This window comes from Sminthopsis crassicaudata, chromosome 5 (assembly GCF_048593235.1).
Source record: "Sminthopsis crassicaudata isolate SCR6 chromosome 5, ASM4859323v1, whole genome shotgun sequence".
In the NCBI taxonomy this organism is placed as follows: domain Eukaryota; kingdom Metazoa; phylum Chordata; class Mammalia; order Dasyuromorphia; family Dasyuridae; genus Sminthopsis; species Sminthopsis crassicaudata.
Window position 1 is genome coordinate 38,343,103 of NC_133621.1, and position 22,865 is coordinate 38,365,967.

A 22,865-nucleotide genomic window follows, 5' to 3' on the forward strand; every position below is an offset into this window, starting at 1 on the left:
ATATTAAGTTTCATGAAGTAATAAGAGAACATAGAAAAATTGTTAGGAAATTTCCAAAAACAGTTCTAAGTAGAAAATTTAAATGCTTAAAATAATTTAACACTAGAAAATCTAAATCCTTTCAACAAAAAAATAAGAAAAAGAACAGAATGAATTAGATATGAAATAAGCACAAAACCTAGAAAAACCCCAAATAGATACTGTAAAAATCAAAGAAAAGATTTTTTAAAAAAATCATTCAATTGCTAAATAAAGCAAAAGCTATTTTAAAAAATAATAAGCCAAATAAACTCTTAATTAGCATTAAGAAAATTGAAGAAAATCTAATTGTTTGTGTCAAAAATTAAAGAGAAAAATCACCACAAATGGAGAAATGAAGGAAATTTCAATTAAATGCCATTTTTTTGACAACTTAAGTGAAATAGATAAACATCTACAAAATTTAAACCACCAGGATTATAAGAATAAGAAAACCAAAACTTAAATAACTAAATTCAGATAAACAAAATAGTAACCAAGGAAAGTCAAATGAGAGAAAAGAAATCATAGACCAGTATCAGAGTATTGCAAATATTTTAAATAGATTAGAAAAGCTAGCAAATAGCCTATAAAATTTATACAAAAGATTTAGAGTATGATAAAGTAAGATTTATATTAAGTATATTGGTTCAATATTAGGAAAAGTATAAACATAACAGACCATGTTAATAACTAATACTATTTGACTAAAATAAGTTATGGATAAATATAATGTATACATAAAAGATCACATAATAAATAATTAAGAGTAATAGGGAAGAAACACTTTTCATAATCATGGCTATGGCTCACAAAGAGCTCATGTCCAAACAAGAAAAGTACTTTCACAAAAAAAAATATTATAATTAAAATAGAAGAGAAATGTTAACTGAGTTTAAAAAAAGTGCTGCCAGTTTCTAGGATAAAGGACTGATATCCTAGAAACATAGAGAACTAATTTCAAGATATAAAAATGTGAACTATACCTCAGTACATAAAGGCAATAGACATAAACAGTACTCTCAAAGGAAGAATCCCAAGCTATCAATAGACAGAAGCTTTAAAAGTTTCAAATTACTACTAGAGAAATGCACAAAACATCCCTTACCTATGAGATTGGTAAAGATGACAAAAATGAAAAAGTGAATTGGGGGAGGAATTGTGGGAAAACAGGCACACTCTCAACTGCTAATAGGCTAGTGAAATAGTCCATTCATTCTAGAAAGTACTTTGGAATTATGCCCCCCAAATCACTAAATTGTACATACTTTCATCTTGGTAATATCATTGTTAGGTCTTTATAACCCCAAAAGAGTTTAAGACTCATGTTCACAAATATAGCAGCATTGCTTGATTTAGCAAAGAACTGGGAACAAAGGGGATGCCCTTGAAATGGGAAATGGGTGAACAAATGATGGTATATGAATATAATTAAACATTATTATACCATAAGAAATTGTAAAATTGTAAATTGTAGAACTTGTAAAAAGGATGTTTCAGAAAAACCTGTGAAGATTTATATGAAATGATGTAGAGTGAAGTAAGCAGAAAGAGAACATCAAAACTATAAATATTTACACAATAATAACATTGTAATAAAAAACTATTTGGAAAGCTTTAATATCTATCAATATCACAGGAACCCTAACATAATTCCTGAGAACCTGATATTACTCACCTCCTAAAAGAAGAGTGATGAACTCAAGTGCAAAATGATCTATCCATTTTTGGAATGACAAACGTATATATTTATTTTACTTGGCTATATTCTTTTTGTTACAAGGATTGTTATTTGTGTTTTTTTTTTAATAAGGGGGAAGGGGCTAAAAAATGAAAAAAATAAAAAGGAAAGAAAACATTTTTCAAACTTTACAAAAAGAAACTGTAGTACTAGAATAATTTAAAATGAGCAGAACCCTGGTCTGTAATGGGGAAAAGGAAGACAATTGTTGGTTAAAAAAAGGGTAGAAACAGAGAGAAAGCTGTTTCAAGCTAAAAATAAATTATAGTTACAAGCAATGTGGAGGCATACTTGATTTAAATCTGGACAAGGAAGGGAAGAGGAAGAGAATGGATTAAAATCTGCTTGTTCCAATCTCCTAGGGACCAATTTTCTTTTCTTTTCTTTTTTTTTTTTAATTCATTTTTCCAAGTTATCCCCTCCCTCCCTCCACTCCCTCCCCCCGATGGCAGGTAATCCCATACATTTTACATGTCTTACAATATAACCTAGATACAATATATGTGTGTAAATACCTTTTTCTTGTTGCACATTAATTATTAGCTTCCGAAGGTATAAGTAACCTGGGTAGATAGACAGTAGTGCTAACAATTTACATTCGCTTCCCAGTGTTCCTTCTCTGTATTCCTCCTGCTGGTCATTTCTTACAGAGCAATAATATTCCATAACCTTCATATACCACAATTTACCCAACCATTCTCCAATTGATGGACATCCATTCAACTTCCAGTTTCTAGCTACAACAAAAAGAGCTGCCACAAACATTCTGGTACATACAGGCCTAGGGACCAATTTTCAAGGAAGAAACATTATAAAAAAAGATTTGATGATGGAGAGAAAAAAAACAAGCTTAAGCATCATAAACCATAAATGTGAAAGGGATGAAGTTATTCATAAAGCAGAAAAGGCTAGAAGAATGAATCAGAAAACAAACCTCAGCGATTTGTCACATATAAGAAATATTCTTAAAACACAAATATTCATACAAGAATAACAAAAAGAGCTTGAAATATTATTTCTCACTTGAATCTGAAATAACAGTAGTGTAAATCATGACCACAGATAGGGCAGTAGTTAAATAAGGTTGTAAAGGTAAACCACATGATGCTTAAACACACTATAAATAACTAAAACATACATTTTAAATATGCATATACCAAAAGATATTAGTACCTAAATGCTTTAAGTAAAAATAACTAAATTACCACAATCCCTAGAGAGTAAGAAAAAGAGTTGATAGTAAATATTTCTCATTTGATTTAGCTATCTAGTAGAAAGATAAGCAAGAAATTAAGGATGCGAATGAAATGTTAGACATAATAGCTCTTTGGTAAACTACTAACCATCAAGATTTACAAGAAATAGAAAAGAAACCAGAAACTACTGTACTCAATTTTGGCAAGTTAACAAAACAGGAAATAGGCAATATAAACAATCTAACCTCAGAGAGTAAAATTAAGTCATAAGTAACAACCTAAGGGAAGGAATCCTACTGCAGAAAGACCTATAAATTATTCCTATAAAGCATTTAATCAATAATTTCTTCATTGCACAGACTACTTTTGAGTACAGAAAGAAGGTATCTTATCAATTTCCTTCTATGAAGCAAAAGTGGTCCTAATATCTTCCAAGTGGAGGTAAAGCAGAGAAAGACAATATAGGCAAACATTATTAATAAATTTTTATAAATTTATGAAATTTGTTAAGAAAAATTTTAGTAGGGGCAGCTAGGTAGTGGAGTGGATAAAGCACCAGCCCTGAAGTCAGGAGGACCTGAGTTGAAATTTGACCTCAGGCACTGAACACTTCCTAGTTGTGTGACCCTGGGCAAGTCACTTAATCCCAACTGCCTCAGGAAAAAAAATTATCTGATCAAATCTGATAAGACATGGCTCTTTTCAACAATGAGATGATTGAGGTCAGTTCCAATGGTCTTGTGATGAAGAGAGCCATCTACACCCAGAGAGAGGGCTGTGGGAACTGAGGGTAGATCACAACATAGCATTTTTACTCTTTGTTGTTCTTTTCTTTCTCATTTTTTTTCCTTTTTGATCTGATTTTGTTGTGGAAATATGTATAGAAGAATTGTACAACTTGCCATATATGGGAGAGGGTGGGGGAAGAGAGGAAATAAATTTGGAACTCAAGGTTTTGCAAGGGTGAATGTTGAAAATTATCTATGCATATGTTTTGAAAATAAAAAGATTTAATAATAAAAAAATTAGAATTGGGAGAGTGAAAGTTAATAACGTTTATGAGACATCAAGAGTCAATCAAACAAAATCAAAAGAATGAAAAAATAGAGGAAAATGTAAAATACTGCCCAGGAAAACACATCCAAAAGAGATAATTTAAGAAATATTGGGAGGAAAAAGAAATATTGGACATGATCAAAAAAAAGAATGTGGACAACATCCTTCAAAAAAGTCATCAAGGAAAAATGCCCTGCTATCCTAGAACAAGAGGGTAAAATAGTCTTTGACAGAATCCATCAATCACTTCCTGAAAGAGATCCAAAATGAAAAAAATAATATTGTAGCCAAATTCTAGAATTCTCAGGTCAAGAAGAAAGAAACAATTCAAATATCAAGACGCCATAGACAGGATTACACAGGATTTAATAGCTTCTATGTTAAAAGATCAAGAGCTTGGAGTATAATATTCCAAAAGGCAAAGAATCTTGGATGACATCCAGCAGAACTGAGCATAAACCTTCAGGGGAAAAATGGCCATTCAATGACACAGGGGACTTTTGAACTTTTCTGATGAAAAGACTAGAACTGAGAAGAAAACTGGATTTTCAAATACAAGACTCAAAAAAGCATAAAAAGATAAACAGAAAAGAAAAAATGCATATTCTTTAATAAGATTACACTGCTAACATTCCTACATGGAAAGATAATACTTATAAGTCTTGAGAACTGTATGTCTTTGAAAGTAGGTAGAAGGACTATATGTAGACAGAGGGTATGATAAGATTACTCTGATGTGACGATATAAAAAAAGAATTGCATTGGGGGAAGAGAAACGAGGGAGGCAGAATAGGGTAAATTATATCATATGAAGAGGTGCAAAAGACCTATTACAAGAGAGGAAGAAGGGAGGGGGTGATCATTGTTGGAATCTTATACTCATCAGATTTGGCTCAAGAACAGAATAACATATACACTCATTTGAATATAGAAAATTATCTTATGCTATAGGAAAGTGGAGGGAAAAGGGAAAAGGGGAAGACTGATAGAAGGGAGGGCAAATAGAGGGAAGTGGTAGCCATAAGTAAAACACTAATGAGAAGGTAGTCAAAGGAAAGAGAAAAATACAAACGGGCGGGGGGGGGGGGGGGGGGGAAATAGGATGGATAAAAATACACAGTTAGTAATCTTAAGTGTGAATGTGAATGGGATGAATTCTCTCATAAAATGGAAGTGGATAGCAAAGTGGATTAAAAACTAGAAACCTACAGTATACTGTTTACAGGAAACACATCTGAAGTAGAGAGATGCCCACAAAGTAAAGGTAAAAGGCTGAAGTAGAATCTATTATGCTTAAGTTGAAATGAAAAAAGCAGAGGTAATCCTTAGGTCAGATAGTGAAAACAAAAACAGACCTAATTAAAATAAGGAAGGAAACTATATCTTGCTAAAAGGTATCACAGACAATGCAGTAAAATCAATACAAAACATATATGCACCAAGTGGTATAATGTCTAAATTCTAGAGAAGCTAAATGAGTTACAGAAGAAATAGTAAAACGATACTATTGAGAGACCTCAATCTCCCCCTCTAAGAACTAGATAAATTTGACCACAAAATAAACATGTTAAGGAGATTAATAAAATTTTAGAAAGGTTAAATAACAGTTGTGGAGAAAACTGAATGGATATAGGAAGGAATATAACCTTTTTTTCAGGGGTAAATGGCACCTACCCAAAAACTGACCACATATTTGAGCATAAAAACCTCACAGTCAAAAAGGCAGAAAGGCAGAAATATTAAATAAATCTTTTTCAGATCATAATATAATAAAAATACAAATAATAAAGGACCATGGATAGACAGATTAAAAATTAAGTGGAAATGAAATAATCTAATCCTAAAAAATGAATGGGTCAAACAACAAATTATAGAAACAATAATTTCACTAAAGAGAATGACAATAATGAGACAATATACCAAAACTTATTGGAGTCAATCAAAGAAGTTCTTAGGGGAAATGTTATTTCTCTAAATGCTTACATGAATCAAATAGAAAAAGAGATCATCAATGAATTGGGCATGCAACTAAAAAAGCTAAAAAAAAAAAAATTAAAAATCCTCAAAATCAGATTAGAGATTTTGAAAAATCTAAGGAAAGATTAATAAAACTATTGAACTAATAAATAAAACTGAGTTGGTTTTATTAAAAAAATAAGTAAAAAAAAACTTTTGTTAATTTGATTTTTTTCTAAAAAAAGAAAACAAAATTAACAATATCAAAATAACCCATTTAAAAAAAAGAAATTGAACAAGTTATCAATGAACTCCCTAAGAAAAAGTTTATACAGCCAGAATAATTTACAAGTGAATTCTATCAAATCTTTAAAAAGCAATTAATTCTAATACAATATAAACTATTTGGAAAAATAGGCTAAAAAGGAGTCCTATCAAATTCCTTTTACAATACAAATATGGTGCTGATACCTAAACCAGAAAGAACTGAAACAAAGATGAATTTCCCTGCAGGGCTGATTCATTATTGGTATAACTATCAATATATTGACCATATCACTAAGAAAACTAATACAAATCATATGATTATCTCAACAGATGCAGAAAATGCTTTTGACAATATATAGCACCTATTCCTATTAAAAACACTTGAGAGCATATAAATAAATGGATTTTTCTTAAAATGATAACTGCTATCTAACCATTAGCAAGCATTATCTATAATTGGGATAAACTAGATGCCTTTTCAGTAAGGTTGGGGTGAAATGAGGATGCCCATTATCACCAATATTATTCAGTATCATATTAGAAATGCTACCTTTACTAATAAAAGAAGAAAAAAGAAATGAAAGAATTAGACTAGGCAATGAGGAAACAAAATGATCACTTTTTACAGATGATATGATAGTATATTTAGAGAATCCTAGAGAATCCACTAAAAAAAAAAAAAGACTTGAAATGAACAATTTTAGCAAAGTTGTTGGATAAAAAATAAATCAACATACAATCAGCATTTCCATATGTTACCAACAAAGCCCAGCAGCAGGAGATAGAGAAATCTCATTCAAAATAACTTTACACAATATAAAATATTTGAGTGTCTACCTGCCAAGACAAACCCAGGAACTATATGAACACAATTACAAAACAGTTTTCATACAAATAAAGTCAGATCTAACAACTACAAAAAATATCAATTTCTTATGCATAGATAGAGCTAATATTATAAAAATGACAATTCCACCTAAATTAACTTATTTATTCAATACCATGTTAATCAAACTACCAAAAGTTTATGTTACAGAGCTAGAAAAATAACAAAATTCATTTGGAGAAACAAAAGGTCAAGAATTTTGAGGGTAAAAAATTAATTTGGAGAAACAAGAGTATTAATTTTAAGGGTATACCAGATCTCAAACCACATTATAAAGTGACATTCATCAAAACTATTTGGTAATGGCTAAGAAATGAGTGATAGAGCAGTGGAACAGATTAGGTACACAAAACATAATAGTCAATGATTATATATTACTACTGTTTATAATAATCTACTATTTGATAAACTCAAAGATTCCAGCTTTGGGGGTAAGAATTCACTATTTGACAAAATTGTTGCAAAAATTGAAAAAATACTTTGACAGAAACTAGGTATAACAGACCAACATTTCACACCCCATATCAAGATAAGTTCAAAATTGGATACATGATATCTAGACGAGATGTAGGAGAGTAAGAAATAGTTTACTTGTCAGATCTAGGGAGAATTTATGAACAAACAAGAGACAGAGAACCTTATGAAATGCAAAATGGATAATATTGATTAAATTAAATTAAAAAGTTTTTGCACAAACAAAATCAATGAAGGAAAGCAGAAAGATGGGAAACTATGTGGCCAACGTCTCTGATAAAGGCTTCATTTCTAAAATAAATAGAATCAAATGAATCAAATTTAGCTTACAAGTCATTCCCTACTTGATAAATGGTCAAAAAATATGAACAGGAAGTTTTCAGATGAAGAAATTAAAGCTATCTACAGTTATATGAAAAAATAATATAAAACACTATTGATTTAGAAAAATGCAAATGAGAATAATTCTGAAGTACCATCTCATACCTAACAGAAAAGGAAAATGATAATGCTAGAAAAGATGTGGAAAAATTGAAACACTAATGCATTGTTGGTGAAACTGTGAACTAACTGATCCAATCATTCTGGAGAGTAATTCAGAACTATGTCCAAGGGACAATCAAATTTTGATCCAGCAATACCACTAATGGGCCTGTAACTCAAAGAGATAATAAAAAATGGAAAAGGACCTATATGTACAAAAATATTTATTGCTACTCTCTTTATAGTGACAAAGAATTGGAAATTGAGAAGATGCTCAATAATTGGAGAATGATTGCACACTCATTTGATATATGAACGTTTTGGAATATTATTGAGCTCTAAGAAATGATGAGCAGGAAGATTTCAAAAAAACCTGGAAAGACTTATATGAACTGAGGCTGAGTGAAGTGAGCAGAACCAGGACATCACTGTATACAACAGTAATAATGTGTGATGAGCAATTATGATTTAGCTCTTTTCAGCCATCCAACAATCTTAAGACAATTCCAAAAGACTCATGAGAGAAAATGCTATCCACATCCAGAAAAGAAATATAGAGTCTTAATGTAGATTGAGGCATATTATTTTCACTTTTTCTTGTTTACTTCTTGTGGTTTTTCCCTTTTGTTCTGAGTCTTCTTTTACAACATGACTAATGTGGAAATATATTTAACATGATTGTACATGTATAATCTCTATCAGATTGTTTGCTGTCTTAGGGAGGGAAGGAGAGAAGAAGCAAAATTTGGAGCTTAAAACCTTACAAATATGAATGTTGAAAACTAACTTTACACTTAAGTGATAAAAATAAAATATTTATTAAATTAAAAAAAAGAAATCTAGTATTCAATAAACTACCTCCCAAAATTTTTTGGTAAGCACAAGAAAAGACTTATCATACTTATAAAAATATTTACAGTAACAATGCTTTTGATAACAAATAAGGTAAGAACCAAATGGCAATATATAGGATGACCATGACATTGTAAATAAAATCAACAAGTTAAGATAATGAAATTCTGCTCAGCACAATGGTCAATATTAATATTAGTACCATACTGTCAAGGTTAAAGGATGTATCCTTCCTTTTTGTCAACAATAAACTAACTACTTTGGGGGATTGTTGAGAGGTCTTAATAGAAGCACAGGAAAATAAAAAAGAAGCTGATAGGGACGTTGAGAGAATTTGCCAGTCCCAGCCCTCATTTGAAAAATAAGGGAGCTAAGATCCAGAAAATCAGAGATTTGCCAGCAGAGACAGTTATAGAATCCATGAGTAGAGAGAGCCAGTATTTGAATAGCAGTGCTGTGATTCCATTCCATATTTCATGTGCTTTCTACAGTACCTCTCAAAAAAACGTATCAATGCTTTATTTAAAAAATAAAATAAAATGAACTGGCAACAGTAATTGTTTGGCCATAATAGAGTTAATATCAGGATGCATTTACAAGATACTTTTAATTTTCTGGAACTGAACACAATTTTTTCAAAATTAGATAAACATATGCTTATATTATAATCTTAAATGTCTCCTGGAATCAAAATGTCTCTTTCTTTATAAGTTTTTAAAAATATAATCTCAGTAAAAATAAACAAAAAGAGTTTTTCAGGTTTAAAATGTTTTTCAGGCTTAAAACCCTTTTTTTGGGGTCAGATTTTAGAGCAGTTTCCCACTAGTACAGTTTTTTGATGATTCTTTAGTTCAAAGTACTTAGCTTAAAATTAATTAAATTCTGGTTTTTAATCACTTCCTAAAGGGCACATTAGTTTAGCCAAGACCATTACTGATTGCTAACTGTACAATTTCTTATCACTGTCTAATGTGTCTTATCTCAAACAAAACTAGCTTTTCAAAGGAATAAAAACATGTACAAAAATAAGTCATTTTAATCACATTGAAAAACCACACCCAGTGATTCATATAAATCACGTGCAAGACAACTTTCATGTAATATAAATATTTCAAAAATACAATTTTATTCATTCTGAATTCTGTGATTTGATGAAGACATAGGTTTTTCTAATATATTATAAATGTCATATTATTGAAACATTTATCAAATCTCCACTCATACTGAAAAATTAGAAGAGAAAAATAAATCCCAAAGCTGTTTACAAATAATTTATTTTGGAAATTATGAAAATACTTCAAAAATAGAGTTAAAGTAACTGAAATTTTTCTGTTTCTTATTTAAGTTTTAAAAATTATATATCACTTTTCCCAACAAAGATTTGTCTTATTTCCCTGTCAACTCCCCCAGCTCCCCAAATTGAGAAAAACAGAACTGCTGAAAGTCAGCTAATTCTGATGTCCATAACTGGATGTACTCACCGCTGCTCCACCATTTCTTGCCATTGATGACATAGCTATCACCATCTCGTTCAATAGTACATTCAATATTAGTAGCATCACTAGAGGCAACATCAGGCTCTATAAGGAACCAAAAGCCAAATTTAAATACTATCACCAGTGAGAGAAAAAGGGAAAGTTCAATACTTCAGTACTAGTAACTCCATCGTCCTGAATTTTACTTCAAGTGTCTGCACTAATTAATTTGGCAAGAAGCTTTTTAACTTGTCAAAACAAGACAAAAAACCCTTACTATCTTCTTTCACTGAAGAAATGTTAAAAATTTGGATCGAGACTCCCCTCAATTCTATGATTAATTTCCTTCAGTTAATTTAATGAGCAATCCTCTTCTGATACTTGCATATTTCATTCTTTTCATTTGTGATACTTCATCTTTTCATATTCCTTTTATCCTGCAAAATTTGCCCAAACTCAATACTTTTAGGAAGTCTTCTCTCACTGACTCTCAGCGGTAGACAGTCTGCCCTAACTCAGTATCATCTCAGTACTTGTTTCCTAGTTACTTGTAGCTGACATATTCTATAAATGGGTTATTCAATTATATGTATCTTTCTCACCTGACTGAAAGCTCCTTATATTTCCCACAATGCCTAACACTAGAAATAAATATTCATAAAGTATTTCTAAATGTTACTGATGAAGAGGAAAAATGATTTTTCTAAGAAAAGCTTATAGAAAAATTATAAAAATAATTTGTATATCTAAAATTGTCTGTTAAAATTCAAAATAAATTTGAGTTTTAATTTTAAGTTCAAATATGAAATAACAAAACTAAGCTTTTAAAAATTACTTCTTCTTATGCACAAAAGAGGTCAAATATTCTTAGGTCAAATATTTTTATGTATTTTTAAAAACATACAATTATAATTTGGACCAGATGTTTAGCATTGATCAAAGTTCCATTTTTACTAGTTCATGAAAAAGCTAAGCATTTTGAGAACTGTATTATGAAGTTAATTAACATCAAGATGTTTAATCTACCCAAGAGAAAACAAAATGAAATGTCCATAAAGAACAATGTGAGTAATGGAAGTCATAGTAACAATTTTTTTTAATTCAATAAACAAATACCTACAATGTGCATTGTGGATACAAATTAAAAAAAAAAAAAAAAAAGAGAGAGTCAAAAGAAAGCAAATGTTGTCTCTTGTTTTCTTACTATAATCATCCCTTGTGTGGCTAGCTAGGAATCAACTAGGAAGGGTGATTTTACTAGAGAATCAATTTCACTTTAAAGGAGCAAGATTGCCTATCAATTACTTATTATTGAATGGGCTAATTAGGAAAGGAAGCGTTGGATCCACATATTCATCTTTTATGCCACATTTTATCTTTCTAGTTACTAATAACAACTTCCTCAAACCCACTGTACTGTGAGGAATTCTTAAGCTGCAGAATGGTTAGTCAATCAGCAAACATTCAGGAAAAGGGCCTAGTTTATGCTGGGCACTATGTGTAACTGCTGAAGACCCAAGGAAAGGCAAAAGCCAGTCTCCGCTATTAGGGAACACACAGTCTAATAGGGGAAACAACATGCAAATAAGCACTCTGTGGCAGAGGCGGAGGAGAGAGGGGGCATGTGTGAGAGGGAATGGGGAGGGAGAGCGAGGAGTTCAGGAGGACCCCAGGCTGGGGGCTGGGAAAGATGGCTGGAGCCTCAACAGGAAGAACAGGGAAGTTAGGAAGAGGGGAAGGTTTTGAGGTTAAGGCGAAGAGTTGAGGTTTGGATATGGTGAAGGTAAGATTTCTACAGAACATCTAAATTCAAGACGTTCAGTGGGCAGGTGGAGATGGGAGATGGAGGTCAGCAGAGAGGCTACAAATGGCCGGGTTACCTGTCATGCAAAAGCAAGATTTCATTCTTCCTTGCAGAAGAGGTTCAAGCCACTGTTTCTTCTGCTCTTCACTTCCATATAAGTGAAGTACCTCCATATTTCCTGTGTCTATGAATTGATAAAAATGATAAAAAGTATATTTTTGCACCACAATTTTACCAAGTTTGAGATTAGTAGCTTCATATGATTATTTTAAAACACATCAATTAAGAAAATAATGATCTCAGACCATAAGGTAACAATAGTTTAAGTTTACAGGATGTTTAAACCTATTTAAATCTTAGTTGTGTATATATATATATGTGTGTGTACATAAATGTGTGTGTATATACATACATACATATATATATATATATACACACATACACACATATTATCTATATAAAAATTTGTTGTGTTTTATTCAAGTTAATTTAAGTCAGTCTTGGCAAGTTTGGAGCATGACATTTATGAGGCCTAAGACACAGAATCTGACTCCAGGATAGTTGATTAGATTTTCACTGAGGAAAAAGAGTTTTATGGGCAAAGACTATCCCCTTAAACCTGAATTATTATTGTACTTCAAACACACTCTTTTGGTCAATAGGGGGATTAGAAAAGAGAGAAAATCTTAGTATCATTACTGAAAAAAGACCTGAGTGTAATGAGGCACACACAAATCCTTTGTTTCAACAATGTCACTGCTTAATGCAATTCTATCTTGTAATCCTTGTTTATATATATTTTTTCTACACCTGGAATACCTGCCCTTTCAGGACACCACTCCCTGTTCTACCTATTGATTCCCCAAATCACAGCTACACACCCTCTCTATCTGTTAATACCTATCATCCAGGGCCCATTTCAAGAGCCATCTCCTCTCTTGGAGCCTTCCCAGATCACCCCAGGCAGAAAGGATTTCTCTTTCAAGTGAACTCCTTTGGGACCATGCTTCCATACATGCTTATTCTTTTCTGCTGTGTCTAGATGATAAGAACCAGGACTCTGAATCTCTCACAATGCTCCTTATTATACAGTGCCTTCAGGGACCCTACAGAAGGGATTCCTTCATAAAGCAAATAAGTTGACATAGATAATCTACCCTAAAATTTGATAGGATTCTATTAGCAAATATTATATATATTTAAATTAATGAAGTCTTATCTTCATAAAAAAATCTGGTTTGTTAATTCATGTTACATAATAAAATATTATAATGTTTTATTATGGTCTTCAAGTGATGTCATATTTTTTTTAAAACTAATTCTTTAAAAACTAATGGCACTTTGCCATTTCTTTCTCCAGTTCACTTGACAGATAAGGAAACTGAGGCAAATAGGGTTAAATGACAGCCAGGGTCCCATAGTAAACAGATTAGGCTGAATTTTAAGTCAGGAAAATGAGCTTTCCTGATTTCTATACCAGCACTCTTATCTGCTGAGCCACCTACCCATCCTTCAGAACACTAGTAAAATGTTATTTGGTGAAAGTCATAAAACAGCCAAAATAGAAATCATATGACCAACTCTGGGTATCAGGGGCCCTTATAATCCCTGACATTTACAGGATGCCACAGAATCATATGGGCACAGCAGCAGAGCTAACTCAAGAAAAAGAAGCCTCCACTGAGGTTTTTGCAATGGCACTTCACTGACACATACCAAGAAGCCTTCACTCAGGCCAAAGCATGAACAACAAAATGTCAGGAGGGGACCCTAAGAGACCCAAAGTCACAATGATTTCCATAATAATCCTGAGATGTTTTAATTTCTAATCTTGGAAAGTTTTAGTAAAAAATCCTCCATAAAAGCTCTTTGAGGGGGCTCTCAGTGATTTTTTTTTAAATGGTAAAGGAGACCATAAAGTTCGAGGGTTATTGCTATACAGGAGCACTAGAGGAGTAATTACTTCCCATGCTGCCACAGACAAACCTGCCTAACTCTTCAACTACAACCCAATGTTCTTCCCAGAAGTCTGGTGGTTATTCATTTTAACTCCCCCACTTTCTGAATGGACACAACGTCTCAGCTACAGATAATTAAATAGAAATTGACTGTCTTTATCATTACCAGATACCAGCAACTACATGACTACAACTATGGTCAGGTTTGGGAATTGATTTATGAGCATAAAGGACAATCTCCATGTTCCCACTTCTCTGAAATATCATCTCTTTCACTTAAGGCATCATTTAAAAACATTGCCTAGAATATCAGCTAAAGACACTTTTATAAAATAATTTTCTTACCTGGTGCTTGGCAATTGAAAACATCCGGAGCAAAAAAGCATTTTCCTGTTTCTTCCGCAATCAATGCATAATCCACCTGGCTGAGGCCGCTGAGAGCTGGCAGAAAGAGGTTCCAGAGCCCCTCGGCTCTGGCCATTTCCTGTCAAAGTGGTGAAGAGACATCTTTATAATTTGCCTTAACCCTTCATTCTTAAGTTCATCTCTTTATCCCAGGAAATATGTCATGTTGAAAAGATGCTTTATTTGGGCAACTTTTAAAATTTTCTGGTACTAATGAATATGTTCATTATAAACAACAGGATTCAACTACTCTGACTTTTTGCAAGTGGAAGCTGTTTTTCAAATTCAACAATAATTTTCTCTCTTGTTCTATTATCTATTGTGCTTATAAGTCTTCTCTAATTGCTCTGGATATGGTTTTTAAAATTGAATTTGCTCATGTTAGCATGTCCTACTGAATCAGTTTAAAACAAAACAAAACAAAACCAGATCTCATATCTCCATGCATGACTATGCAAAATACTGTGAATCATACTGTTCTACTTCGTACACTTATTTTTGTTGAAAATTCAAAAGAGGAAATTCAAATTACAATAATTTGCAATGACTCGCAAATGATCACACTTCCACTTGCCCTGTTTTATTCATAATTTAGATACACCACAATAATAGGGGTTGTTGATGTTATCACTGTATTTTTATGTTTCCTTTTGATAACTGCTAAGACAATTTATCACACACTAAAAACTGGACATTGTATACCTTGATCTGTGTATTAGAAAATCCATTTTTTAATTTTCCTTTCAAAAAGTCAATTGTAGATGTGATCAACATATATGTGTGAATCAAAAACAGACATGCATATGAGATACAAGTACATACATGTATGTACATATCGATTCTTTTTGATCACACCCAAGTGTTTATGACCCCCAGTGGAGGTTTTCGGCAAAGTTACTAGACTGGTTTGCCATTTCTTTCTCCAGCTCATTTTATAGATGAGGAAACTAAGGCAAATAGAGTTAAGTGACTTGCCCAAGATTACACAAATATGAAGTACCTGAGGCTAGATTTTAACTCAGGTCCTCCTTACTCCAGACTGAAGGTTCTAATCAATATACACTACGTAGCTATTCTATGTACATATACACACATATATAATTTGTTATATATAAACACATGCCTCCATTCTTCACTCCCACTATGGAGGATATAAAACACAAAGGTCTTCCTGATTCATTGAAATTTACTTAATTTTCAGGTAATGTATTTTTTTTTTTAAATTTAATTACTTAGCAGAACTATGACCACTAAATTTTTTGTTTCACATTCAGGATTACAACTGTATTGCTTATGTTTGTGCCAGTACCTGCTTCCAAAGTATTTCATATTTAACTACAAGTTCCATGGATTATTATTCTTAAAGATTTAAAAAAAAATTCTCCCTGACTTTCTAGATTTTATCCCCTTAAAACAACAATAACAACAATAATGTACTTTATCTCAGTTTTCACTGTTTGCAGATATTGCAATTGGTTTATTAACTTTTTGATATGCAGAAAACCCAGAGGAACTTTGAAGAACACAGTCATGTCTATCTATGAATTCTATCTATGCTCTGTTCTGTTACTATAGCTGGATCCTCTGGCACTTTCTCCACAGAGCCCACTGATTTTTTACATTGGTTTTCTTTTGTTATTGAAATTAATCAATGTCTAAATCAGTATCTTCTATTAAGGTAGAAAAACACCTTTTATGAAAGACTGAATCTGAAGTCTCAGTATGACATGTTCATAAAGCTGGCCCCCCAAGGACTATGTCAGCATAATACAAACACTTTAGGTGCAACCACGTCAGGAGACTTTGAGGAAGCCCCAGCTGTGCATCAGATGCTACTTAGGAAGAAAAGCTGTCAATCTGTGGCAGGAGAGAATATTCACAGTGAGGAAATCATTGATTCTTCAAGTATTAAATTCTGTTATGCATATATTTTTTATACATCTGTATCCCCACACATATATATGTAGATATATACACATGTAATCATGAATCTTACCTAAACATAAATGTATTTAAAGTTATATTTGATTAAGACTACCATTACTATTGTTTTTATGATATTTATAAAATGCCAAAACATTTTATTTTCAGTACCTCAAGTTTTTCAATCACTGCAGGCCTTTTCCACTTGTCCAGAGAATTTTCATTTTGATTATAGAATTCTATTACCTCCTTAAAACAAAAACAAAATGTTAATTCATTAAAAAAATTACACAATATCATTTGCGACATATTACTTATACATTTCACAAAATACTACCAAATTTCCAAAGGATATAGCTTTAGGTCTAGAATATAGATACATCTTAATCACACAAAATCTCTTTCAATCAACCAGTATTTATTAACAGCTTACTATTTGAGAGGTACTATGCTAGATACTGTGGATATAAAACAAGGAAATAAAACAGTTCCTACTTCCACTTAGCTTACATTCTAACAGAGAGACAATAAGTATATCCAAAATTTATATCTATATCTGCTATTTCATAAAATTATACTATCTAAAAATCAGATCTCAAAACAAAATCAGCGATCATGATGGTGTTCATTTTTTGGTGCAATTATCCTTGTGAGAAATACCAACAGAACATTTCACATTTATGTTTTAACAGAACCTTTTGTACTTATTTTTGCTCTGTTATCTCAATTTCTTTTATTTATACAAGATGAAACTGTTTAAATCTCAAAGCACTTAACATCCTCCTGTTTCAAGAAAGATCTGAGACAGGGAACCCTGAGTCAGTCTAGGGCACTGGTTGTCAGGAAAGCCAGAATTTTCCAGTATGAAACAGACTGGAGGGAGGAGAAGGATGTTAGAGGAATTCAGGAAGCTTTTTGGCTTCTCTTGAGTTTGGCATTCATAATGGGGTTCATCATTTGATTTAAAGATATAATATGAATCATCATTTGGTAAGCCACATGTGACCAGTATCTTCTAATTAGTCTCTTGATCAGAGGGATGGGTGGGATGTTATGTCCAAGACAATTGGCAACTGGACCAAGAAATGTCACTTGCTTTATGGATTGTAAGGAGAAATGGCTTCTGGTTTCTTTCAGGGCTGTCTCTTTATAAGAACAAAGCCATTACCAACTTTCCCTTAAATTTCTACTGAGGTCTGGGAGAGAAGATTTCTTTTTACTCCTTCCTTCTGTTCCCTTCTCTCCTTACCACACACACAAAATAAAAAAATAGTGCCCATGGACAGGTAGCAGCATAAACATGTGTTTGCCTAGGCAAGTCTGAAACTGGACTTCAAGGCCCTGGCTTAGAAATTCTTCTAATTTTAACCATCACCTAGTGACTAACACGTGGCTTGAGTTTGAATGGCTGGCTGTTCTTCCAATTAGCTGTTGAGGCCCAGGAGGTGATGAGTAAAGTGAGAAATGATTTTTCAGAGGAGAAAACCTCTCTACCAGGCAGATTATGCAGCCAGAATGCTAAAGGTGAAGCCATATTCAGCTGGCCAGAGGACCTGGACATACATAGCAAGCTGCTCAAACTATGCAGATAGAAGGTAAAATAAAAACATCTGTTCAGCAAATGAATCAAATTTTAAATATCATATTAATATGCACTTATGAGTCTTTTGTATTTTTAAAGGATTTTTTTTGGGTGATGGAGGAAATACATAGCTATCTTATATGAGACAGTTACTTACTCTTCAAGTCCCAAATTTCATGACTCCATTTGAGTTTTTTGAGCACAGTCACTGGAGGGGTTGGCTATTTTCTTCTCCAGCTCATTTTTCGGATGAGGAAACTGAGACAAACAGCATTGAGTATCTTGCTCTGGGTCACACAGCTAGTATGCATCTGAGGCCAGACTTGAATTAAAGAGCAGTCTCCCTGAATCCAGGCCTGGCTCTCTCTCTACTCAGCCTGCCCCCAGCTGCACCATTCTTTGTAGAGTGAATACCCTTCTGGAAGGGTCCCTGTTAATTTCTTTTGAGGTAACTTTAGAAATGAGCTATATCTTCACTTTTGTTTAAGAGATTTTTTTTTTTTGCTAGAATTCAGGAGTAGGAGCACTGAACTAAAGCAGGGGTTCCCAAACTTTTTTTTCTCAGAATCTACACTATTAAAAATTATTGAAGCTTCCTCCAAAAGAGTTTTTCTTTGTGTGGGTTATATTTATAGATATTTATCATATATAAAAACTAATTTTGGATTTGTAGATATTTTGAAACAGTTTCAGAGACCCTCAGAATTCTCTGGACCACACTGTGAGAAGCACTGAACTTGAGAGTGGACAGGGGAGGAAACCTGATTTATCTTCTCTTTTAAGGGTCAAGTTCCCTCCAGATTGGATCTGTGTTCTATGTGAGTATAAGGCTGCATCTCCCTCCTAATTCAATAGAGAAGGAATTAAAGAGCATCAAACAAATCTATATTTAAATGGAAATATAAAGATATGTTTCCAAAATCAAATAATAAGTCATTTGGGGATATAAGGTTTGTCTACTTGTTCAAATGATTTTATACATTTTTTCTTAATAATAACAATTATAAAAATATCAATCAAAACATCTTCTTTGACTGCTTAGCTAATTTTTGGTTCATCCAGGCAGTTCTATCCTTGTTATTTTTCCTTATTTTCTCTTACAAATTCAACTGTTACTTCTAAGTAGATTAATCTTAAATATACATGTATATCTATCTATCTATCTATCTATCTATCTATCTATCTATCTATCTATCTATCTATCTATCTATCTTTAAGCTCTGTCCTTTCTTCCAAGTTTGAGGATATTTCTGACAGCATGCTAGATATTTTTACCTAGTTGTCTTGCTGTTCAAACAAATGCAACATATATAAAAATAATCTAGACTTTATTTCTTTTAAAAGTAAATGACCATCACACTCCCATTTATTCAGGCTCAAAATTTGGGAATCATCTTTCCTATCATCTCCCTTTAACCCCAAATCAAATTAGCTTCCAAGCTCTTTATCACAAATTTTTGTTTTACAGTTCAAATTAGCCACTGACAGATTTGTCTATATACACACATATGTCCACTATCTATATGTTTATATAATTCATTGACTATATCATTAATATGTCAAAAGAAAATAGAATCTCTAAACTTTGCTTTGCAATTTCAGTAGAATCATCTTTAGATAGAGGATTTACTAATGAAAATAATACTAGCAGTTTTTTATTCTGAAAAATTTAAGACAACTATGCCTATTACTCAACATCTCAATTCTGCAAAGATACAGTAAGAAATAGATAATAGTAAGAAAAATATATGTATTATAAAATACCTTTCTTTATGGACATAATGGGCTTAAAGCAGTTCATTTTTGAAAACCAATAATGGTATACTGCCTAAAACAGGAAACCTTAAAGAGCAGCTAACTTCCTGACAAAAAAAAGCAAGTTACAGTTGTGAAATGGCCTAAATCTCTGCTTAATTAAAAATTATAACATTAGACGAGTGTGATATTTTTCAGATAGATCATGAAAAAATAAGTTAACAAGATTCTCTAAACATCTTTTAGCCAAAGTGACATCTCTTCTGGAGGTAAACACAATATATTGTTAATAATATAAATCTCACAAGAATAGTAACAGTTGTAGTATTTTATTATTGAGACTAATGAAGTATTAGGAAATAAATGTTAGGCACTTCCTACTAAATAAACAAAGGACTTTTCTGTCAGTACAATTATCAAAGAGTGAGTCTAAGGATCAAATACTCTAAGATAACTATAGCAATGAAAAACATTGGTAACACATGTTATCAAGGTTAATCCATATTCAATCTTAATTAGTCTAATATTTATTAAACATCTATGATGTGTGCCAGGCACACTAGATATGGGGTCTCTGACTATGAAGAATTTAATCAAAAGGAAATAATACATACACAAATAAGCATGTACAAGGCAATTTCAGCAGAAATGAGGACCCCTTCTATTATTCTATGGTTCCAATAGGGGCAAATTTAAATAAAAACAAATCAAATATATATTTATATATATATATTTATTTATATGCATATTTCAAATGAAAGAGGTAACTGTCTCAATTCTCCACTTTCACATTATTATTTGAATCTATACCCTTAAGATAAATAACTTTTTAAGAGTCTGTAAGGACTGTTAAAAAGGACTTAACTACTCTTTTTGTGGGTGTGGAAAATCTAAGAGGCTGTCTAAAAATCCATAGCCAGGTGGTGAAAGATTGGTCTTGGAAGCCAAATCTTTTGGTTCTACTCCAGTGTTATTTCCATTATACTTCATTCTCTCTATTCCTCAACAAGGACGGCCCCTGAACAAGGAAAGAGGCTGCCTAACCTACAGATATGTAATGCAGCAAAATCTTGGTGTTAATATCAGAGCAAATGGTGCTCAAGAAATCCAACAAGAAATAAAAGTGAATTCTTCTACCTCAGAACTGCACAAAATGCAGTGTACAGGTGGCAGGAAAGGGGGTCCCAGCAGAGATACTCAGGCAGATTCCCTCTGACACTGAGCAAAGAAAGACTAGAGAAACTCATGAAAGTTGGGAGGATATATATAGTTCTTCAATTTTTTTTTTGGCAAAATAAATATTCCATTTCATAATAAAAGTATTTGGAACACAATTACCTTTTCTGCTGGCAGTATGTATTGTTGCATAAAATGCTTCACCCTCAGCAGAACTTCTTGGCCTGTCTTACTCTGGAGGAACAATCTTCCCGTTGGATCAGACTGTGAAACTGTAGCACTCAAAGTTCTTTACCAAAAGTAAAACAGGTCAATTAGTATAAGCTTCCAAAATGATCCCTATGTTCCATTCCTGAAGATCCCTATGACTGGCAGTGTGCATTTCTACTTTAGAGAAATACTCCCTGCCTGCCAAACATTTAAAAAATCAGGGTATATATGGTACAAATTCATTAAAAGCCACAATCTACTTTAGCTCCAGTTTTACATTTTTCTTACCTCTTTGTGAGTTGTAGTCCAGTCTCTGCTAGGGGTTTGACAACATCACCAAACAGATGACTTGTTTCAGATGCAGAATTTCCCAGAAGATATCTGGCATAGACTCCCTTAAATGCAAGAGAACATGAGTACACAGCTTTGCCTACAGATACTCATCCCCAAACACCAGTTTCACCTCTCTGCAGCCCACTCAAGGCTGATGTGGCTTTGTCAAGCTACTCTCACAAGACACTAACTTTTCAACCAGTAGGCCAATTTGGGGACTGTGGTCCTATCCCCCACACAAAATACAAAGACAAAGTGAACTTTTTAAATGGATGATATGGCTATTGACAACCATACTTGACAATTATATCGGCTTCACTAACTAAAGAAACCTAGTTATGAAACCAAATTATTATTAAAGCTATAGAACCAAAGGAAAGGTAATTTATATAAGCTTTAAAGAAGTTTGACCTGGGCTATGTCAAAAACCTTGATAAATCATCCTTTCCTACTCTTAACAATTATGCATGACAAATGGAGCCTTTCCATTCCACCTGATCAAAGAAATTTCTTCTCCTAATAGTGCTAAATGGACACTATTAGTTTATTTTTGATTTCCCTATTCTTCCAATTTGACAAACAAAATTGTCAATTATTTCATGTATGTTATATATGATATTGTTAAAGATTTTCCATCTTTTCTAATTCCATGTTGGTAATTTGGATGAAGTTAATTTCTAAAAGAACTAAGTATGATTAATATAAAAATTTCAATCATCCTTTTTGATATTTTTTCATTTTAACTTAGCTTTTTTTTTAGACCAAGTGGGCTAAAAGTCACTGAAATTCCTTTATAAAATGAAAAATTGTTCCAACATTGAAATCCTATTTGATATCCTGTTGCAGAAAGAGATAGATTTAGAAAGATTTTCTAAGATCTATTTTGAGGAACTCATTATCCAAGTTATCTAATGTATGTAAAAATAATAGAATAAAATGGCATATAATAAAAGTTTTGGACACAAGAAACTGTTTGATAGAAAATGCATGAACTCTTAAAAGCAAAAAAGTGCCTCTTTTCTCCAACTTTTTTCTTTTTTACTTATTCTTTTGGGCTCCTGAGCTGTTTCCTGTCCCTTTTTCTTTCAATTCTTGGATCATTATTTCAGTGACATCACTAGAAATTATTTTTGAGTTATAGAATTCTAGACTTAGAAATGATTTTAAAGCTCATTTACTACAATCCATTCTTCTTTATTACTTAGTCAATAATGATAATAATCATAATAATAGCTGGCATTTGCTTATGATTTTTAAAGTTTATATAGCACTTCACATACACTATCTCATTTGTGCTTCCCCCCAATCTTGTGAC

The 22,865-nt window shown here is 32.4% G+C and overlaps 1 protein-coding gene across 1 annotated transcript in view; it reads right to left on the reverse strand.

The window, feature by feature from the left end:
- Positions 1-22,865, reverse strand: part of ACAD11 (acyl-CoA dehydrogenase family member 11) — an 85,000-nt gene that overhangs the window by 34,144 nt on the left and 27,991 nt on the right. The window contains exons 8-13 of the mRNA XM_074271116.1: positions 21,506-21,612; positions 21,170-21,296; positions 16,666-16,743; positions 14,512-14,650; positions 12,285-12,392; positions 10,411-10,509 (exon numbers count right to left, since the gene is read on the reverse strand). Coding sequence (XP_074127217.1) covers positions 10,411-10,509; positions 12,285-12,392; positions 14,512-14,650; positions 16,666-16,743; positions 21,170-21,296; positions 21,506-21,612 — 658 coding nt within the window. The remainder of the gene's footprint in view (positions 1-10,410; positions 10,510-12,284; positions 12,393-14,511; positions 14,651-16,665; positions 16,744-21,169; positions 21,297-21,505; positions 21,613-22,865) is intronic.